The sequence below is a fragment of the Gopherus flavomarginatus genome, chromosome 24 (assembly GCF_025201925.1).
Source record: "Gopherus flavomarginatus isolate rGopFla2 chromosome 24, rGopFla2.mat.asm, whole genome shotgun sequence".
Lineage (NCBI taxonomy): Eukaryota > Metazoa > Chordata > Testudines > Testudinidae > Gopherus > Gopherus flavomarginatus.
The window spans coordinates 11,242,336-11,263,026 of NC_066640.1; the positions used below are offsets into that span (position 1 = coordinate 11,242,336).

General features: G+C 58.4%; 1 protein-coding gene across 3 annotated transcripts in view; it reads right to left on the reverse strand.

The window, feature by feature from the left end:
- Nucleotides 1-250: 250 nt before the first annotated feature.
- PLPPR3 (phospholipid phosphatase related 3) overlaps nucleotides 251-20,691 on the reverse strand; it is a 50,247-nt gene continuing 29,806 nt past the window's right edge. The window contains exons 4-11 of one of the 3 annotated variants that reach the window (XM_050933897.1): nucleotides 19,725-19,853; nucleotides 9,171-9,290; nucleotides 6,532-6,717; nucleotides 5,279-5,408; nucleotides 4,513-4,708; nucleotides 4,235-4,292; nucleotides 3,438-3,611; nucleotides 251-3,213 (exon numbers count right to left, since the gene is read on the reverse strand). In XM_050933897.1, the coding sequence (XP_050789854.1) occupies nucleotides 1,912-3,213; nucleotides 3,438-3,611; nucleotides 4,235-4,292; nucleotides 4,513-4,708; nucleotides 5,279-5,408; nucleotides 6,532-6,717; nucleotides 9,171-9,245 (2,121 nt within the window). In that variant the 5' untranslated portion in view covers nucleotides 9,246-9,290; nucleotides 19,725-19,853 and the 3' untranslated portion in view covers nucleotides 251-1,911. Of the gene's footprint in view, nucleotides 3,214-3,437; nucleotides 3,612-4,234; nucleotides 4,293-4,512; nucleotides 4,709-5,278; nucleotides 5,409-6,531; nucleotides 6,718-9,170; nucleotides 9,291-10,833; nucleotides 10,894-12,622; nucleotides 12,750-19,724; nucleotides 19,854-20,691 lie in introns of those variants that run through there. The other 2 variants (XM_050933898.1, XM_050933899.1) reach the window with 2 other exon arrangements.

Here is a 20,691-nt window from a genome sequence, read left to right on the forward strand (position 1 = left end):
CAAGAAGTTCCCTCACCAGCCAGAAACGTGGCTGCCCCTGAGAAATGGAAGAGCACTGAAGGATCAGAGAAGCCCTTCTAATTGCACCGGTCGCATTGGGCAATGTAAGGAATCAAGGCCTCTTATTCCACTGTGTAATTCCCCTCCCCCATTCCCCAGTGGTAGCTCCCTGCACCCTCCTCTCCCAGCTAGGACCCCCCATCTCTCTGGAGAGTGTATTTCCCCCTTATGCAACCCTCCCACTCCCGTACGCATGCCTCCCATTCACCCACCTGCCTTTCAGCTCACAGCCCTCCCCCTCCCACTGCTCCTGACCAGCGAGCTGCTGTGGCTACAGAGACAGATGCCCGAAGGCTAAGCAAAGGCCACGGGGTCTCACACAGCTGCTGGCTAGAGCAGGGGGGCAGATATCCATTTCCTGTCCCTCCGCTGTCCCCCATCCCATCGCCGTGGGCCACATAGGGGCCCTGCTGCAAAGCCCACTAAGTCAGATGTCGCTAGGCTGGTGCTCAGACCCCCGGCAAGTAAGGGGCGGCCAGCTTGGCTGTGGATGGGGCAGGGGAACCAGGGGAACTGAGGGCCACTTTTCATGGGGGGCGAACGACAACGACAAAAGCATCACGAAGACGTCCTCAAACTTTCCCGCGCTATTTAAAAAATAAATAAATAAAAATCCCACCAGCTCAGATCACAAGGCTGGTGCGAAAGCCCCCTTCCCTCCCCCGGTCACTGTCTCACTATAGGGATGGTGAGACGAGAGAGAAAATTATATTGGCGCAATCGGGTTTCCCCCCTCCCAAGCCTGGGTGCTCTTCCAAAGCCTTGATCCCGCCTGGGATGCCCGTGCCCTGTACCACATTGTGCCAGGAGGGGGTGGTAAAGCGGCAGCAGGACTGAACAGCCTGGAAGCCACAACAAAGCACAGAGGGTTATTTATCAACGTGTCCTCAGCTGATGGGCAGCTAAGGCAAGTGCCCCCCTACCCCCAGAAAGCTTTGTCCGTCAGCCTCTTCTGACCACCCATAGGGAGTACATGGGGTGAGCTTCAATTGTCCCTAGGCACCCGTGTGACACTCAGCACAGAGGGCAAGGAGTGGCCAGGCCAGCACTGACACCTGAACAAGGGGCTCCTGAAAAATCTCCAGGCAGCCAGTGAAAAGCCTTTGAGCCCCAGCTAATGCCCCTTCCCACCGCATACGCCCCACGCGTCAGCCAGGGAGCTATTTCCAGAGTCCGACAGTGTTCGGAATTCAGTCGCTGGCCGGACGGGCCCCCCTGCAAATAAAACAGATGGAGGAGGACATGACACGGGACGCTGTCCAGGTAGCCGCTGGCGACTGGATCAATTGGCTGCCAGCTCCCAGCGAGCGAGGCAAATAAATCGACATGTAAGGCTGGAGACAGTTGCCTCAATTGGTAGCCCAGGACTCCTGGAATCCGCCTTTTCAAAGTCATTCATTCTCTCCCACCCCACCATCGCAACAGTTGAAACTCCAACCCTCCTGGGACCCATCAGCACCTGGTTAACAAATAAATAAACACGGAAAATTCCTCCCCTGGTTGGACATTGGGAGTCCCGCGGAGGGCTCGTTGTTTTAACGCCCCGGAGAAGAACTCTGCGGTCCCTGCGTCTTCTAGTCCACCCCTCCTATCCGGCGCTTGCAACATCTTCTCCACATGCTGCTCCGCTTTGAGGCTGCTGTAACTAAATCCCTGGAGACCCCCCCGCACCAAAGATGGATGCTCACACCACCCCGGTCCTGGCCTCGTCCCAAAGCAGCAGCACACGGATCGTGCTGATTGTGTCGTTCAGCAGCGGAGAAACCCACGGAGGCAGGTTCCCCACTCTGGACAGCTGCCCTGGGTCGGGGCAGGTGGGGTGAAAGCTGGGGGGGGGGGCGGGGGAGGGAATTACTCCTTAAATCTCCGGTTGGCTTGGATTTTCTTGTAGTAGTTTTCCGCCTCGTGGTCCGTGTGTCCCTCCTTCTCACTGACTGTCAGGCTGGCAGGCTTCCTCCGCAGGGTGGACTCTCGGCTGGCGGGGCCTAGCACGTTCTCCAGGCCGCCCTCACCCCTCTCCGCCGCCCCGCCCCCTCCCGGCGCCACGTTGATGGTGGCCACGCTGCCGTAACGCGGCTCGTCCTGCTCGATGTCACTAATGGAGGAGCCAGGGGAGACGCCGGCGCTCCTGGTGGGCCGGAAGCCCCGGTAATCCTTGCTCATCTCGTTCAGCTCGTAGGTGTCCTGCCCGTCCGAGCCTTTCTGGGCCACCTTCCACTCCCAGGGCCCGTTGCCGGAGGACAGGTGCACCACGGGGTGGTGCGGGGCGTGGGCGTCGATGGTGACAATGCTGGAGCTGTCCCGCTCTGACGGCGAGCGGTACTGGGAGGAATCGGAGCTGGTGGAGGAGGAGGAGGTCTCCGAGTGCTTGGGGGTGACCGACACCAGGCCCTGCTGCTTGGACATGGCGATGACCTGCATGAGCCGAGGCGGGTTGGCCACCCGCTGGCCCGCCCCCTTCTCCGCCATCATCATCCACTTGGCCCGCACGGCCGAGCTGCTGTTGGGGGAGATGTTGGCGGTGCCTTGGCTCTCTTCAGGGATGTGAACCAGCTGGGATGCCCCCGGCCGGGGCTGGATGAGAACCCGGGGCCCCATGGCGGCCCGCTCGGCCGTGCGGGCCTGCACCGTCGGGTAGAGTGAGGGGGGGACGTGCTCCTCTTCATCCGCGCCCACTGAGTCTGAGCCAGCCCTCGCGTGCCCACTGGCCTCCTCGGCCAGTGTCATGCTCCGGCCCTCCAGGGATTTCTGCTTCCACTCGGTGATGAGCTGCTTGGAGCGGGAGGCATCCACGGGGACGTGGATGGTCATGTGGCGCCGGGCGGGGTCGTCCATGGAGGGGGTGTTGACTCGGGGCAGGGTGTTGCTGAAGGTGACCATGTTCTCTTTGCCCATGGGGCTGCGGGGGGCCAGCAGGTCCACGTCCACACTGGCCCGTTTCAGGCTGCCCAGGGAGTTCTTCTCCCGCTGGACCTGGCGGTTCACCCCGTCTAGCCGGGTCTGGGGGTTGAGCTCATCCGTGCTGACGGACTTATTCTGGTGGTACACCGAGTCATGGCCCCGCTGGGTCAGGGCCCGCAGGGCATCCTTGGCCGGGGGGTTGGCCGGGGCCCTCTCGCTTGGCGCTTGGAAGTTGCCCACCGCGTGGTATGCCTGAAGGGGCAAGAAAGGCCGGGGTCAGGGGTGAGACCGCACAGCAGCCATCCAGTCACAGTTGGGGGCCCGCTGGCTCCCCATTTCTAGGAAGCTTCCGTTGCTCCTAATGCCAGTGACGGAAGCCAACCCCTGGAGGGAGATGCAAAGGCCCTTCCTCTCCATGGGGGCTCTAAGCTCAGCGCCCTGAGCCGGGCTCCCGCCCCCCAGGGGCGTGAACTCACCAGGTAGGCCGCGATCCCGGAGCCGATGAGGAAGCCAACGTAGACGTCGATAGGGTGGCTGCGGTACTGGGTGATCTGGGTCAGGCCGCAGACGCCGGCGGCGATGGCGAAGGCAAAGACCAGGATGGGCTTCAGGAGCTTGGTGCTGTCCGAGATGATGGAGTTGAAATACATCTGGCCAAAGGAGGGGAGAGCAGGGGCCTGTCAGAGCCACGGACCGAGTGCTAGCCCTGCAAATGCATGGGGCTGGCTGGGCATGAGACCTCCTGTATCGGTGGGTGACCCCCTCCCTGCATGGACTGCCCAGGCCTTTCTGGTTTGGGGGAGCACCTCGGCTAGTCCCAGGAGGGTGAGGCTTATGTTAGCTGTATGCAGTTTTGCATGTGTGTGTGTGTGTGTGTGTGAGTGAGAGCAAAGCAATCTGTGTGTCTGCACACATGGGCATGTGTTGAGGGGGCATCTGACTGTGTCGGGGGGCACCGTAGTTGTGTTTGCATTTGCATAAGGCAGGGCGCTGTGTGCATGTATCCATGCGTGTGCAGGGGTACACAGGGGGAGGAGCATGGGCTGAGGGGGCACCAAAAGGTGTTTGCATGTGTGTGGAGCAGCACGTGTGTGTTGGGGGGCTGTGTGTGCACAGCGAGGTGGCTTGCCTGGGGAAGGCGCTGTGCGGGGGCATGCACGAGGGACTGAGCTGGAAGCATGAGGCATGCGTGTGCCTGCAGGCACCACATACTTGCTTGCATCAGCCCACAGTTGCAGGCCGGGGAGATAAGGAGAGAGGCGAGTGAACTCACCGACACGTAGACAGCGGCAAAAGCTGAGAGTGTTGCATGCTGGGATGGGAAGGTCTTCCTGCAAAAGGGAAACAAAGGACAGCTCGAGCAGCCTGGACTAGTGCTGGCACGGACTTGGCTGTGGCACGGTGGGCAGCCAGATCACAGCGTGGCACTTGTAGCAGGGCCCGGCAGGGGGGCGGGTGAGAAGAGACAGCCTCGGACTCCCTTCCTTTGGGACCGTCAGGGGCAGAGTCCCTCAAGCCGAGCCCTTTGGCCCCGGACTGCATGGGACGTACCTGGCAGAGAGAATCGCATTCTGGTCCTGGCCTGAGCAGATGTCCTGAGTGATGTAAGGATTGGAGTCACAGGAGATCCCCAGCAGGGTGTAGTTGGGCTTGCAGACCGTCAGGAAAAAGGGAGCGTGGTAGCCAGTAGCCAGCTGGATCACGTCGGTCACCAGGGCGGTGGCACAGAGTCCGAACACGTGGACCCCTGGGGGCATCATCAGCGGGTCACGGGTTAGAGCCATGGCCACTGGGAAGTCACAGATGTTCCTCTGCCCCCTCCCACCTGCCTCTCCCCCTAGTTCCTCTGTCCACCTCCCCAAGTCCCCTCCCACCTCCTCACCCCTCCCAGGTTTGTGCCAAAGCCAGGTCTGGAAGTGCCACAGGGCAATGAACATTTTCCATTTCCACAGCACTTGTCCTCCCCAAGTGCCGTGCAGACTAGAACCCCGTGAAATGCAGCCACCTCTGGGGTGGTGGCCGCAGAGCCCACAGCACGAGAGCAGTGGAGCAGGGCCATGATGGGGTCAGAGGCCAAGGGCATCCATGTGGCAGGGGCAACCAGAGAGACACTAACATGGAGGATGAACGTGGGGCTTTGGAGCCTGCAGTGATCTCTGGGATGCTGCAGGTCACGCTCCAAGCTGCATGTGCTTCCCATGCAGGCTCCTCTGTCGCCGCCCCATCTTCATCCAAGCCCAAGGCAGCTTCAGAAGGAGCATCCCCCCCGGATACAAAGAACTGAAAGGCTCCAGGCCAGGACTGCGGCAAAACCTACCCACAAACCTTACAGTCCTGCGCAGGAAGGAGTTGAAGTTGCAACCGCCAGCGTTGATGCTCCCCTCTGACCCGCTGCGTCCCTTCAGCTTGGACTGCAGGCAGTAGATGATGCCTTCCCCAACCATGATCTGGGGGGAGGAGCAGAACTCAGCGTGGGCCATGCAGGCTAGTTGGCAAGTCAGAGCGAGGCGTATAAATGTAGAGGTTTTGGCACAGGGCAGGTCCTACCCTCTCCCAGCAGTAGGGATCGGGGCAGGAGTGATGGGGGGAACTCCCAGGAATTCCAGTCCTGACCTCTCCCAGCAGGGGGCGCTGTAGGAAGCAGGGGAAGAGCGCTGGCAGTGGGGTGGGAGGGAGCTCCCAGGTACTCCAGTCCTGACCTTTCCCAGCAGGGGGCGCTGTAGGGAGCGGGGCAGAGCACTGAGGAGTTCCCAGCTACTCAAGCCCTACCCTCTCCCAGCAGGAGGCGCTGTAGGAAGCAGGGGAAGAGCGCTGGCAGTGGGGTGGGGGGGAGCTCCCAGGTACTCCAGTCCTGACCTTTCCCAGCAGGGGGCACTGTAGGGAGCGGGGCAGGAGCGCTGGCAGGGTGTGAGGGGAGCTCCCAGTTACCACAGGGGGTGCTGTAGGGAGCGGGGCAGGAGCGCTGGCAGGGTGTGAGGGGAGCTCCCAGTTACCCCAGAGGGTGCTGTAGGGAGCGGGGCAGGAGCGCTGGCAGGGTGTGGGGGGAGCTCCCAGTTACTCCAGGGGGTGCTGTAGGGAGCAGGGCAGAAGCACTGGGGAGTTCCCAGCTACTCAAACCCTACCCTCTCCCAGCAGGGGGCGCTGTAGGGCAGGAGCACTGGTGGGGAGCTCCCAGCTATTCCAGTCCCAACACAACACACATCCCCCTCCCGCATACTCTACCATTGTCCTATCGTGCCAGGTGGCTGGTCCACAGGGGCCCCGAAACCTGGCCCAGCTTTGCATTGTCTCTGCTAGAGCCCCAGTTGCTGGGGCTGCTCTGGGCAGGGGGCATCGGGGCGGAGGGGCCTTTGAAGGGGCACAAGTCTGGGCTGCCATAGCCTGTGCCTGGGGCTGTACAGGCCCCTGCAGTCTCTGAAGAAGGGAGGTGAAATCAGGGCCGGGCGGAATCTGCCCTCCCTCCTCTCCAAAAGGTCCCTCCAGGCCTCTCCCTTCCCTCACCCCCTTGTCTCAGCCCTCCCGGCCCACGTGGAAAGAGAAGCCCCCCCGGGCTTGGCGCCGGCTACATACCGAGGCAGCGGGAGCAGCAAAGGCCAGGCTGAGAAGCATCAGCAGAGGAATCATCTCCTCGTTGGTCTCCACGTAAGGCATGGACAGGGCCCGGTCATAGCACTGGAAACCCACCTTGGCTGGCTTGAAGAGGTCGGTCAGCTCCAGGAAATACAGCGTCACGATGGAGGAAGCCACAATCGGGAGCTGGGCGAGGGGTAGGAAGGAGGCAAGCAAAGAGGTGGAGTCAGGAGCATGGTGCAGTGGGCTCACTTTCATCCCCCTGCCATGCTACAGACCTGCCTTCAAGGGCCTTAGGGCGCAATCACCCTCTAAGGCAAGTCAGGGGTGTCATTGTAATCACTGCCTTTTACAGATCAGGGAATAGAACCCAGGAGTCCTGACTCTCAGTCACCCCCACGACCACACTCCCCTCCTATAGCTGGGAATAGAACCCAGGAGTCCTGACTCCCAGACACCCCCACAACCACACTCCCCTCCTATAGCTGGGAATAGAACCCAGGAGTCCTGACTCCCAGTCACCCCCACGACCACACTCCCCTCCTATAGCTGGGAATAGAACCCAGGAGTCCTGGCTCCCAGACACCCCTGCGACCACACTCCCCTCCTATAGCTGGGAATAGAACCCAGGAGTCCTGACTCCCAGTCACCCCCAAGACCACACTCCCCTCCTATAGCCGGGAATAGAACCCAGGCGTCCTGACTCCCAGACACCCCAGTGACCACACTCCCCTCCTATAGCTGGGAATAGAACCCAGGCATCCTGATTCCTAGACACCCACGCAACCACGCTCCCCTCCTATAGCTGGGAATAGAACCCAGGCGTCCGACTCCCAGTCACTCCCAAGACCACACTCCCCTCCTATAGCTGGGAATAGAACCCAGGAGTCCTGACTCCTAGTCACCCCCACAACCACACTCCCCTCCTATAGCTGGGAATAGAACCCAGGAGTCCTGACTCCCAGTCACCCCCACGACCACACTCCCCTCCTATAGCTGGGAATAGAACCCAGGCATCCGACTCCCAGTCACCCTCAAGACCACACTCCCCTCCTATAGCTGGGAATAGAACCCAGGAGTCCTGACTCCCAGACACCCCCAAGACCACACTCCCCTCCTATAGCTGGGAATAGAACCCAGGTGTCCTGACTCCCAGACACCCCTGCGACCACACTCCCCTCCTATAGCTGGGAATAGAACCCAGGCGTCCGACTCCCAGTCACTCCCAAGACCACACTCCCCTCCTATAGCTGGGAATAGAACCCAGGAGTCCTGACTACCAGTCACCCCCAAGACAACACTCCCCTCCTATAGCTGGGAATAGAACCCAGGCGTCCTGACTCCCAAACACCCCTGCGACCACACTCCCCTCCTATAGCTGGGAATAGAACCCAGGCGTCCGACTCCCAGTCACTCCCAAGACCACACTCCCCTCCTATAGCTGGGAATAGAACCCAGGCGTCCTGACTCCCAAACACCCCTGCGACCACACTCCCCTCCTATAGCTGGGAATAGAACCCAGGCGTCCGACTCCCAGTCACTCCCAAGACCACACTCCCCTCCTATAGCTGGGAATAGAACCCAGGAGTCCTGACTCCCAGACACCCCTGCGACCACACTCCCCTCCTATAGCTGGGAGTAGAACCCAGGAGACCTGACTCCCAGACACCTCTGCTCTAATCACTAGAGAGTCTTTTTCCTATGTGTCCGTACAGCACCTGTCACAATCAGGCTCCAGTCTCTAGGGGCTGCAGTAGAAATGTTAAGCAGACCCTCTGCCTCATTCATTCCTCCCCCTAGGCCTAGCGTCTCTGCCCATCCACCAACCCCACTCAGACCTGGCCAGGAGGGGCTTGAGGGGCAGAGCTCGTCAGCCCTCATGTACCGATCCCTCTCCCCCTGCCCACAAGGCCTGTGGTCCATTTTGTGGTAAGCGTCTCCCTGGGAGAGATTTTATTAGAGCGCGAGACAGAGAGAGGAAACCTGCAGCTCTGCCACCCAGGGAGCAGTCATGACATGCAGCCACATGCCTCAATTCTCAGTGACACTCAGGCCACATTGGGCCCCTCTAGCAGAGTCAAAGGGCTTCAGGTGGGTGAAAACAGCTTCCTGAGAATGGCCCTGCCAGGGGTCTCCCTGATCAGTGCAGGGCTGGCACAAGGGCTCTTCTTGCACCCAACCCCAAGACAGAAGATTGCTGGGGGTGTGGCCGGGGCACACTGCACTATGGGTATTCTCTGTTTGCTGGGAGTCATGGGAAGCAGAGTGCAAGATAGAGCAGCCACAGGGCTGCTCTAACTCAAACCTCGAGTTGAGCAGACCCATCCACACCTTCAAAGTAAAGGAAGGACAAAGGTAGATTAAAGCCACCTTAACCCTCCTCCATCCAGGTCCCAGGCACAGGAAAGGAGTAACTGAGACTCAGCCCCAGAAACGGAATCAGCTCCAGCCGTGTAAATTGAATCATCTCCCATTCATTCCCCCGTCCTCAGCCCCTGCAGTGCTCAGCTGGCTCTTGTGAGAGCATCTCACATGCTGCTGACACTCCGCTCCCGCCTCGCTGCTGGGACGTGGCGCGAAAGGCAGCGCCCGCCCCCTCCCTGCTGTGCTCTGGGTCCCCTTGGAAAGCCTCTACCCACCTCCACAAAGTAGAAGCACGGAAGGAGCGTCATGCTATCCTTGGGGGCTTTGGACTTCTCTTTCGTGGAGATCATGGTGTCGGCTCAGGGGGCCAGCGACGGGGGCTCGCCTGGGTCAGTCTAGACAACGAGATACGCGGCAAGGGTTAGTTTAGCAGCACTCAAGGGGTAGGGGAGTGCTGTCTGGGGGGGAAGATCATCGTTACCCCAGGACCAACCCAGCACTGGAGCAAGTAGGGCAGGAGCGCTGACTGGGGTGGGGACTCTCGGCAACTCCAGTCCCAGCCTCTCCCAGCAGGAGGCACTGGTGGGAATGGCGCATGAATGCTGGGTGTATGGAAGGATCCAGCCACCTCATACCCAGCCTCACCCGCGTTGCCCCCCTGTCCAGGCTCTGCATTCCCCTTCTCGCTTACCCCTTGTCTCATGCCCATCCTGCCCACCCCACCCAGCCTGTGGCAATAACACCTACTCCCTGCTTTCCTTCCCCCAGGCTAGGAGCTGTCAGTGTGATCCCCCAGCCCAGGGTTGGTCTGCCCAGCATGGGGGAGTTGCGCTCTGTAACAGACTGGAGGCGGGACAGGGGAGGGGAGACATGTGGCAATCGATGGGTGAGGGGGAAGGACCCCGGCATGGGGCTGACGTGAGATTTAAACGGCTCACTCTGGGGATGCTGGAAAAGGTGGGTGGAGGTGCGAGGGGTAAAAAGCCAGGCAGTAGGCAGGCAGAGTGGGGTGACTGCTAGAGAGAAGGGCAAAACAAGGGCTGCCTTGAATCCCTCATCCTGGCCCGAGGAGGGGGGGCTGGAGGGAAGCCCAGGGCCTGGCTGGGGTCTCAGCAGCAGATCTTTGCAGGGAGTCCTGCTCTGCCCATTCTCCAGATCCCTGCAAGACACTGATGCTGCAGCAGGTTGCAGCTTGGCCAGGCTATCCTATTAAAAATGCCAGCGGGGGTGGGGTGGGGTGGTTGCGGGTGCGGTCTGAGTCCCCTCCCCTTGCTCCCCAACCCTGCCAGAGACCGGCAGGGCAGGGCTGAGGCTCCTACCTGCAGGCTGTGGAAGGGTCCCCACTTGTATTGCAGCCCGTGGGCTATACGCGGGAGGGGCGCCCCCTAGCGACCCCCCCGTCGTGCCAGCCCCAGCCCAGGACCCCAAGGAACAAAACGCCCGGGTACCGCGGCGCGAGATTGCGACAGGAGCCAGGCTCCGTGGGGAGGGGGGCGGGTCCCCCACGCGGGTGACAGGCTCAGAGAATGGGGCTGCACCTTCCCATCGGAGCCAGCGCGCGGGGGGGGGGGGGGAATTGACCCTGCCAAGCTGCCCCCCCCGGCCGCTACCCAGCCCCCCCCCCCACGCGATCCACGCCCCCAAACTTTCCCCAAGTCCTGCCCGAGGGAAGCGGACCCGGTGCTGGGACCAGTCGGGGGGGGGGGTCTGGACAGGGGGGCGCACCCCCGCTCAGGGGAAGGGGTTGGGGCGGGGGCAGCCCCACCCGAGCGCCCAGGGGTCTGAGCCGTGGGACCCGCTGGCCTGGGGATGGGGAGGGTCTGTGCCACATCCCCCCACCCCGGGCTGCAGCACAGGGCGGATCCAGCCCTTTGTCCGGCCGCCGGGGCGGGGAAAAGCCTGGAGCCCGCAGGTGCCCGCCCCGCCTCGGCCACTCACCTCGCCGCGCTGCCGGGGCCGGCCCGGACAAAGGGGGGCGCGGGGCTCGAGCTGCTCCCGGCTCGGCCGCCGCGATCCCTGCGGGGCTGGAGCCGCTCGGGCTGGCGGCTGCGGCGGCGGCTGCGAGCGCGCACAAAGCCGGCGGGGCGGGGGTCGGGCTGAATTGGGGCGGGGGGAGCGAGCGTGTGCGCGCGGCTCGGCTCGGCTCGGCTCGGCTCCTGCCCGTTTCCATGGCGAGCCCGGGGCAGCGAAACAAAGGAGCAGGCGGGGGCGCCCAGCAAGAGGAGGGGGGGTTGCAATCAGCGCCCCCCCATGCAGCTCTGCGGGTGGGGGGCTGGTACCTGCCCCCCGTAAGGGGAGGGGGTGGCTTAGCCCCCCCTCCCCGTCCCCAGCACCTGCTTGCAGGGCGGGACCGATCGTGTGCCCCCTCCTTCCTCCCACCCCGTGCATCCCCCAGCTGGAGATCGGGGACTCCGGCAGCCCTCTCCTGGCCAAGGTGACCAGATGTCCCGATTTTATATGGACAGACCCGATTTTGGGGTCTTTTTCTTATATAGGCTTCTATTACCCCCCTCCCCATTTTTCACACTTGCTGTCTGGTCGCTCTACCGGGGGCAGTGGGGGAAGCCATGCGGGGGGCTTTGCGAGCTGCCTGGCACACATCAGCCTCCCCTCGCTGAACCCACCCCGGCTGGAAATCCCAGCCCTGCGGAGCTAGATCCAGTCACACCCACAGCTGGTGGTCCTGGGAAGCAGCAAACAGATCTGCGTTCCCAACACACCTCCCCCAGCAGCCAGGACCCACTCCTGGGCCACTGGATCTTGGTCCCTCTGTGGAGCGTGTCAGGGCCCAGGGCCGGCTGGGAGTGTGTGGAGACCCACCACCAAACTCACTTCACATAAGAACTCCTGGGTGGCCCTCAGCTGGGATCAGCCCTTGGCCACGGTTGTGTCTTTTGCGCTTTACACAACAAGGACGGTATGGAGAAACCAGACAGGCGGAGCTTTGCCCAGGTCGCCACATTCCTGGGACACCAGCATGCCTGGCCTCGCGGCGTGCACTTCTCAAATATGGAACATGGTGGGCACCACTAGAAGGTTCACAAGCTATTTAAAGGGAGGCTGCACCGTTCCTATACAGTCACTGTCCCCACCTGGGCTGGAGCTGAAGGTTTCAGAGGCCACTGTCCCCAGCTCTCCCATGGAAACCAGAACCGCGGGACAGCACGGGCTCTTCATGACCACAGACACCAGCCAGATTCCCGTTTCCATGTCAAATCCCAGCTCAGACCCCCACAGAGGAGTCGGTGCCTGGAGTGAGTTTGTCCATTCTCAGCCGGCTCCATGTTCGCTCAGCCATCAGCCCATCTCTGTCTGCGGCATTTCAGCCCCCCTGCTGTCCCCTCCAGCAAAGCCTGGCAGGGCCATGTTTACTGGGTACCGTTGGTTCCCAGACAGGGGCCCTGGAATCCTTTGCACTGGCTGCTATGATGCCACCTTCAAAGCACCTGCTGGTGCAGATGATTGCAGGAAGCTGCTCATGGCACATGACACCTGGAGGTAGCAGTGGCACAAGCAGGGCACCTGGTGGAAGCGGCACAATGGTGAGCCAAAGCCTGTTCTTGCCCCAACCCACCCACAGCTGCCCCACAGGGGACCCTCCCCACAGATCAGCAGCACCCAGCAAGGAAAATGCCAGGTCTGGATCCGAGCCCCTCCTCACACCACTCCGGGCTCTGCCCTGGCAGGCCCCAAACTGGAACTCCCTCCTGGCATCTGGCCCTGGTACCTGCCTGACCAGCCCGGAGGAGAGCGCTGAATGAAGAGACCCCTTCGCAGGAAGCGCCGCAGCCCTGAGGGAGGGGTGGGAACTTCAGCAGCGTGACCGGCATCACAAAATCCTCTTGCCCGGTTACCTAGCAACACGGAGGCTGCCTGAGCCTGTGTCTGGGGATGCTCGCATCCTAGCTCCCTCGCTGGGCGGGGCAAACTGCAGCTTCCCTAGGGCCTGTTCAGCCTGGCACAGAGACTGTGGGGCAGACACGCCTACATCCCAGCCCCTCTTCCTCACGCGACCTCAGCGGGGCCTCCACAGCAGGACCAGCCTGGGGGACGGGCAGCTAGGAAGGGACCGAAGTTGAACTCTGGATCCAGATCTAGAACATCACGAAGTTCAGGGGCACGGGGGTTTAAGGCCTGATTCTGACTCTGTTCTCTCTAAAATCTCAGGCCCCATGTTCTGACCTTCCCTTGCCAGGACTGAGCGGTGGAAGAACTAGGTTATGGGATCTCTACCTAGGATCAGCACCCGCCCACGGGGATCTGTGTGCTGGTGCCGAACCCAGCTCTGCCTTCCCGAGACCAAAGGCAGGATTGCTCCCTCTTTTTAGTAACACTTTGCCCTTCTAGAGAATCTTTCATCCAAGGATCCCAAAGAGCTTTATAAATATTGGCTTTCTAGGCCTTGTGAGCCACCCATGTGATGGGTTGGTATTATCATCCTTATTTGATAGATGGGGAAACTGAGGCACAGAGCAATGAGGTGATCCACACACAAGGCCACACAGTGAGTCTGTGATGGCACAGAATCCAGGAGTCCTGTTGCCCAGCTTCCTAGTCCAACCAGTTGATCAAAGTCTCCTCCCACAGCTGGGAATAAAACCAAGGTATCATGAATCCCAATCCCCTCTCTAAGTACTGGGGACCGAGACGTGGAAATCCCATAACCCTGAGGTTCGTAAAGTTCCCATCCCAGCATGGAATGGGGAAATCTCAGCTCTGAGACCCTGCCTCGAGGGCAGCCCTAGGTGGGAATGCGGTAATCAGCAGGAACAGCCCAGCATTGGTAGCTGAGGAAAGCTGGTTTGCCCTGGCTAGCAGCTGCCTCCCCTGAGCCCTGGCCTTTCACTGCCAACAGCTGCGTGTCATTTGAACAGTGCACCCCTCTTGCTTTCCTTGCTGGTCTGATGGGCTTAGTTCCTAACCTCCCTCCTTCCATTGCTGCAGGCTCTTTGCCTGTCATGTAACCAAGCTGCAAATCTCCCTGCTCCCCCTGGTGCAATTACTCTCGCTGTGCTCAGGCTGCTCCTAGCTTCCCGGATTCCCTTCCTTATCTGCCAGCAGTTGCAGTGGGGAAGCACTGACAGGCCTGTAGGCATTTATCCAGGCAAAGCATGTCTCAGCTGGAACCCGGGAAAAGGGTCTGAACAAAAGGATCCTGCCAAGTCAGCCTAAGATTCACTCTACCCGGCTCCGCCCGCCCGTGGGTCGATGCTGTTTGAATGCAGCTCAGTTTAGGCCCAGGAGTGGGTTTCAGAACCTAGACTCGAACCCGAGCCACCTTGGGTTAGGATCTCATCAGCTGTCTTCATCCCATTTCCATTTAAATCCCAAATCACTGAAATCCCATTAGATTCCTGTTAGAACCCATTTCACTGAAACCTCATTAGCATTATTGACAGAAACAGCCATTCTCACAAGCCATGGCTGAACCAGAAATGTACAGCCCTCCTCCTAGCTTTGTCTCCACCCCAGAGGCAGGATTCATAAGAACAGCCCTACTGGGTCAGCCCAAAAGTCCATCTAGCCCAGTATCCTGTCTTCCAACAGTGGCCAGTGCCAGGTGCGCCAGAGGGAATGAACAGAACAGGTGATCATCAAGTGATCCATCCCGTCACCCATTCCCAGGTTCTGGCAAAAGAGATTCTGGATTCAAAAGGGATCAGGCTTGTGGTGGTGGATTCCCTGCCTCTAGCCCTGTGGAATGTCTCTGAGCCTTTCCAACCCTCCAGCTGCTCATCAACTCCTTCGTTATAAGATGTCCTCGGATCAGCCCCCCACATACTGCCAGGAACAGATGGAGACGGAGGTGGCTATGGTTTGGGTATGTTGCTGTTTGAGCTGCAAGTGGATGAGAAAAGCTCACTGCCCTGGAGTTCTATAGTATAGACTTAAAAATTTTTTGTCTCTTTACACCCCAGCATGTCAGTACTTGCTGTGAGGATACCTCGCTCCCAAAGCTGAGTGTGTCCCATTTGCCGGTACCCCAGCATGGAGTTAAGGGAGCATTGCCTTGTTCTTCTGCACCTTCCTATTCTGAAGTGCTTTCTGAGCTAGTCACTGGCGCTCCCACAGTGCTGCTTAGAAAGAATAGAGAAAAGTCCCCACGACTCTAGGCAACCAGTGCTCTCTCCTGCCATTGCGTGGTGGCAGAAAGTTCCTTGTAGAGCTGGTCGGAAATTGGGGTGTTTTTCCACAACAAATTTGGTGGTTTTGGAAACAAACAAAAACAAACTGGTAAGTATTTTGTTTCTGACACGCTCCCATGGTGCCTTATGGGAGTTGTAGTTCAGGTGCCTCATGTTCCCAGTCTCCTCTATTGGCCAGCCTCCTCATCCAGACTTCATCTCCCATGATGCAACATGGTCTCCAGTCGTGGAAGCAGTGCATCGTGGGAGCTGTTGAGCTGGGCCAGGTGGCTGTGTTTCCAGCTGCTTGTGGTCTCTGCTCTGTAGGCTCTGACTGGATCAGTGACAGACACACAGCATCTCTCTCTCCCCCCAATGCACACACACAGTTTGATACTATGGCTGGAGAAAGGAGACTGTGAGCCCAGCCACGCTGCTCTACTGACGGTCTCCTGCCCTCGTTGGAGGCCGCTCTGCTCCATTGCTCCTGCTGACAGTTGCAGCAGACCAGATGTGTGCCTGATGCCCATGCCCAACCAGCGCTCTGCCTCGCTGCCTTGTCCCCGCTTTCCCGAGCAAGGGTGCAGCTGGCAGGAGATGTCTCGCCTTCTGGATGGTGATTCCCTGGGAGATAGGGTTCTTCCCCTATGATAGGGCCAAGCAGTGAGAATCCCAACAGTACTACTCCAGAAACACGGTGATGACCCCTTCGTCCCATCACCACTGACGGATACTTGGGGATTGGGGGTGGAGGGAACCAATTGTGCTAAGAGTGCCACAAAAGGAACCAGGAACCTCAGAGGATGCTCCAGTCCCAGTCCAGTGGGGTGAGCTCTGTGGGAAGTAAGACGTGACCCCAGCCATTTCTCCGCCTGTGCCTGGTTCTCCCTTTGCTGCTACAGACACCTCCCCCTGTCAGCCTCACTGCTGGGGATGCAACTGCAGGTCCCCCGGATATTCCAGGCCCTGAGTGACTAAGGGAGAGAAGAGAATTTGGGCTCCCTGTTTTTCAGTCCTAGGGTCCCCAGTCCTGGGCTCACTCCTGCTTTACACTGCTTGGAATGAAAGGAGATCCAGGCCCTATCATGTGCAGCAACAGCACTCGATCCTCACAAACATCAGCTCTGGGCGTTCCCCTAAGCAGCCCACAAAGACTCCTCGCTGCCTGCACTCTGGGGGTACAGTTTGCCTCCCCATCCTGTAACCATGCCATTCCTGCACATAAGTGCATCAGGCACTAAGCATGCACAACCATATGCTCTGCACAAATGCTCACATGGCTTGCAAGCAACCTGAATCCTTCTGTATGCAGAGGGGAAAAACAATCCTGGGTCTAACTCCAGAATGTCACCAGAGTTATCCTCAGGCTGAATTTGTCCCACATGCTGGTATTTTGCATCACACTTTCTCTGTCACATATACACACTCTCTCTCTCTCTCTCTCTCTCTCTCTCTCACACACACACACACACACACACACACACACACACACACACAGTATCTCAGGTGTGTCTAAGCGGTGCACAGTGCAAGAAGGGAGCAGGAGATTAAAGTGTGAACCTGACAACAACAGGTGTGAATCTAAACAACCAGAGTATAAATACCAAAGAATATTCAAGGAGAAAGCCCATGCTAGCAGCTAAAGGTTCTTCTCAGATTTTGTTCAGCATTAGCTGAGGAATGACAACTCAGTACATTAGTGAGTGGCAGAATTAACCCCAGCTCAGAGACAGGCATCTCTGTACCACATGGGAGTTATTTATGGCATCTGAGGGTTTCCAACAGTTCCTGTGGAGTCCAGGAACTGAATCTCGAGGGGGAAAGACATGGAGCCAGTATCTGAGACCCAGGCATGGGTGAGGGACACCAAATCCAGCCACCCCTAAACAGCTATAGTGTTTAGTGACGATGCCACCAGGATAGCTTCTCCTGACAGAATAACTGTTAATAGGGGCAATGGAAATGGGGGGCAGGCAAGCGTCCGGCCACAGAAAGCGGGACGTAGAAGGGTAGGATTGGCCGCTGCGACACCCAGGATTAGGCTGGGGAACGGGTAGGAACCGGTGCGGTCAGGCCAGATCCTGGAACAGCTACCCCTGGCAGCTGGCAAGGGAGCCGCAAGCTGCTGGCCTCCCTCGCACCCCACCCCTTCTCCGCCTGGAGACAGCTCCCTGCCCCTCACCATGTCTCAGTAGCTCCCCCTGCAGAGCACCCCCCTTGTATCCCTTCGCCCCCCATGCAAAGTGAGCTTCCCCCCCTCTGATTGTTGAGCAACTGTTAAGTGTGAGCAGCTGACTCGAGTGATGCAATAAGAATCTCTGCCAAAGCCGAGCCTGACAAACAGCGGGATGTGACGCGCTCTGTATTGAGAACATTGGCGGGCTGGGCCGTGCTACAGGCTTGCAGGGGGTTGGAGCCTGACCTGGCTCCGTTTGGCTTTTGTGTGTTGTAAAACTAGAGTTTAGTTTGTTCCATGGGGGGTGAGCGGGACGGGAGAGGAGTCCTGGGATAGGTTATTGTTATTCTTTGGCTTCCCGTAGCACCTGTGAGCCCCAGTTGTGAACCACCACCCTACTGTGCTAGGTGCTGCACAGATCCAGAACTACAGCCGCTGCTAGACAACGTGTGAGCGAGTTCGGTAGGAAAGATCACGCCTCTCGTCAAATGTTTCAGACATTTAAGACTTAGTCACGCAGGAGCCAAGTTAAACAAACAGGCAGGACTGGGACTCAGGGGACCTGGTTTTGTTCCTGGTTCTGCCACTCGCTGACCTTGAGCAAGTGACCGCCCTGCTCTGTGCCTCAGTTTCCCCATCTGTAAAATGAGGATAATGATACTGGCCTCCTTTGTAAAGTGCTTTGAGATCAACGGATGAGAAGAGAGAGGATTAATTACTATTATTATTAAGTGCTTTCCTTTGATTCAGCATTGGCATCACAGCCTTCACCCTAGGGAAATCAGCGCAAGACTTGCCCAAGTAAACCAGGCAAACCAGAGAGGCTTTCTGTGTGCAGGGAAGGTTTCTAAAGAACATTGCTGTCACCTCCACTCATGTGAGGAACAAACCCGGCACTCCACCCTCAGCTTTGTTTATCAGGGGCTGGGGGGTTGCCATGAGTCATGTTAGCTGAGTTAGTTGCCAGGACCAGACTTGCAGGATGGGGCTGCAGGTCAGGACGGGTGGCATCGGCAGAGCGGTGCGTGGGGAGCCCAGGGCTGGGACAGCAAACAGACAGGCCTAGCTCCTCAAAGCTAAGCCGAGCCACAGTCTCTCACCCCTCGTCTTTTGGCCAGGCTGAGCTGTACACAACCCAAAGGGGGTGGGTAAAGGCAGCTTTAAGCCAACTTTGAACTCCCTGATTTGGGGCCTGTCTAATTGCCAGCATATATTAAAACCAGTTCAGAGCTGCTCCAATTCACACTCATAACCTCAAGGGGCTGTTCTGGCAGTGTAGCGATTGCCCCAGCCATGCCCCCTGTCTCCTGGGAACTCCCCCTATGCTGGGGGGGGAGCTGCAAGGGAGAATAATGTATGCAGGCTCTGCACCCCAGAAGCACTATCATGGGGAGGGGGGATCCTCAGAGGCCAGATCCCATAGCTTCACAGCTACTTTATACTACCAGGATCTGGCTCAGAACCTTTACAGGAACAACAGTGCACAGAGCAGGCGTGACCCTGACTTCACACTGAAACTGACTTCAGCAGATTTCCTCCTGTATTACACAACCATCAATGAGCAAAGAGCCAGGTTCCCTTGATATTCACCCTCCATCCTTCCTCTTTGAACAGCCCTGTTCTGGGAATTTCTCTATCACACAGATACACATCAGAGCCGCCTCTGCAGAGTACTTTGAAACCCTTACATGAAAGGGGCTCTGGAAGTGCAAACTAGTAATGAGAGTGTCTTACATCCAAGTGTGAAGCAGGTTTCATTGGTCTGCTCTCAGGTGAGGTCCCCATGAGAATATAGTATTCTATGGTATTGCAACTTTTTTTTATGGAAAGAGTCCCCAAAATTGCTTTGCCCCAGGCCTCCTGAATCCTCTGGGTGGCCCTGGGTGAGGCCAGGCTGAGATGGTAGCCGACCCAGCTCCAATATTTGGGTTGCAAATACTTCCTGTTCATTTACAAACAACTGTTTCTACTCGATTGTGTTTGAATTAATTTTCTTGTCACTGAAACCTGGTGGTTTCTCTCTCTCCAAGCTCATCTGGGCAAAATCTAAAGCGTGGAGCTGTTGGCCTCTTGCACAGGATACTGGCACAACCCCCGGAATTTCAGAACTGCGTCCGAGTCTCCAGTTGCCCCTCCCCCCGGGATAAAGGGGATGAAAACACAGCAGGGATGTGCAGAATCAATCATAGAATATCAGGGATGGAAGGGACCTCAGGAGGTATCTTGTCCAACTCCCTGCTCAAAGCAGGACCAATCCCCAACTAAATCATCCCAGCCAGGGCTTTGTCAAGCCTGACCTTAAAAACCTCTAAGGAAGAAGATTCCACCACCCCCCTAGTACTTCCACCACCTCCCTAGGAATGTGTCCCCCTTTGGGGAGTGACTCTGCGCCCCTTCTGAAGCATTAGTCAAAGCTGGTTTTTGGGGACCCAAGCCTGGCATGGAAACCGAGGTGTTCGCCCCACCTAGTGGTACAGATGAGAATGGCAGGAGAATACAACTCCCATAGCCCAGCCTCATTTCTTTACCATGCTCTCTGCTCCTCTGCACGCTCTCTTCTGTGCTTCAGGTGGATCTCGTGGGCTTGCCACATACCTTCTTGATACACGTAGGCCCCCAGAAATCATCACGGTCCTAGGCACAGCACAGCAACCAGCCTGGAGAGAGGAGGACAGAACACTCACCGGGTGAAGAGACGTTCGTCACATTGCTTGATGCGCCACTGGAAGGCGCTCCGATACTTCGGTCATGGGCATGGTATGAAAACCTACAGAACAGGCTAGGCCTCCTCCCTTTCCCCTCTCTCTAGAGCAGTGGTTCTCAACCAGGGGTCTGGGGCCTCCTGGGGGGCTGTGAGACGGTTTCAGGGGGGGCTGCCAAGCAGGGCCAGCGTTAGACTCGCTGGGGTCCAGGGTAGAAAGCTGAAGCCCAGGGCTCTGAGCCCCACCAGCCAGGGCTGAAGCCAAAGCCTGAGCAATGTAGCTTCACGGGGGGCCTTTGGCATGGGGCACCAGGCAGCTGCCCTGCTTGCTACCCCCTAACTCCGGCCCTGGCTTTCGGATGCAGAAAACCAGATGTGGCACAGGTGGGCCGTGGAGTTTTTATAGCCTGTTGGTGCATGGGAAGGGGGGCTCAGGAAGAAAAAGGCTGAGAACCCCTGCTCTGGAGTACTTCCCTGGCCCTCACAACTTCCCGGTGAGGTAGAGCAGAGCTAGTCTCTCTAGGTTTATATTTGGGGAACTGTGGCACAGAATGACTAAGTGACTTGACCAAGGTCACCTAGGAGTCTGAGGACAAAGTGGAGACTTGACCCTGGGTCTCTCCAGTTCCAGACGAGGCCTCCACCCACTGGGGTGGACTGACCAGTGCTGAACCCTTCGCTCTTCTTGGCTGACTTGGGTCATTGTGGTTCCACTTCATCTGAACTCTCTGACTCATGCAGCTGCAGAGGGGCTGCAGTTTGCAACAGTGGAGGCCTCTGGAGCAAGGAGTGTT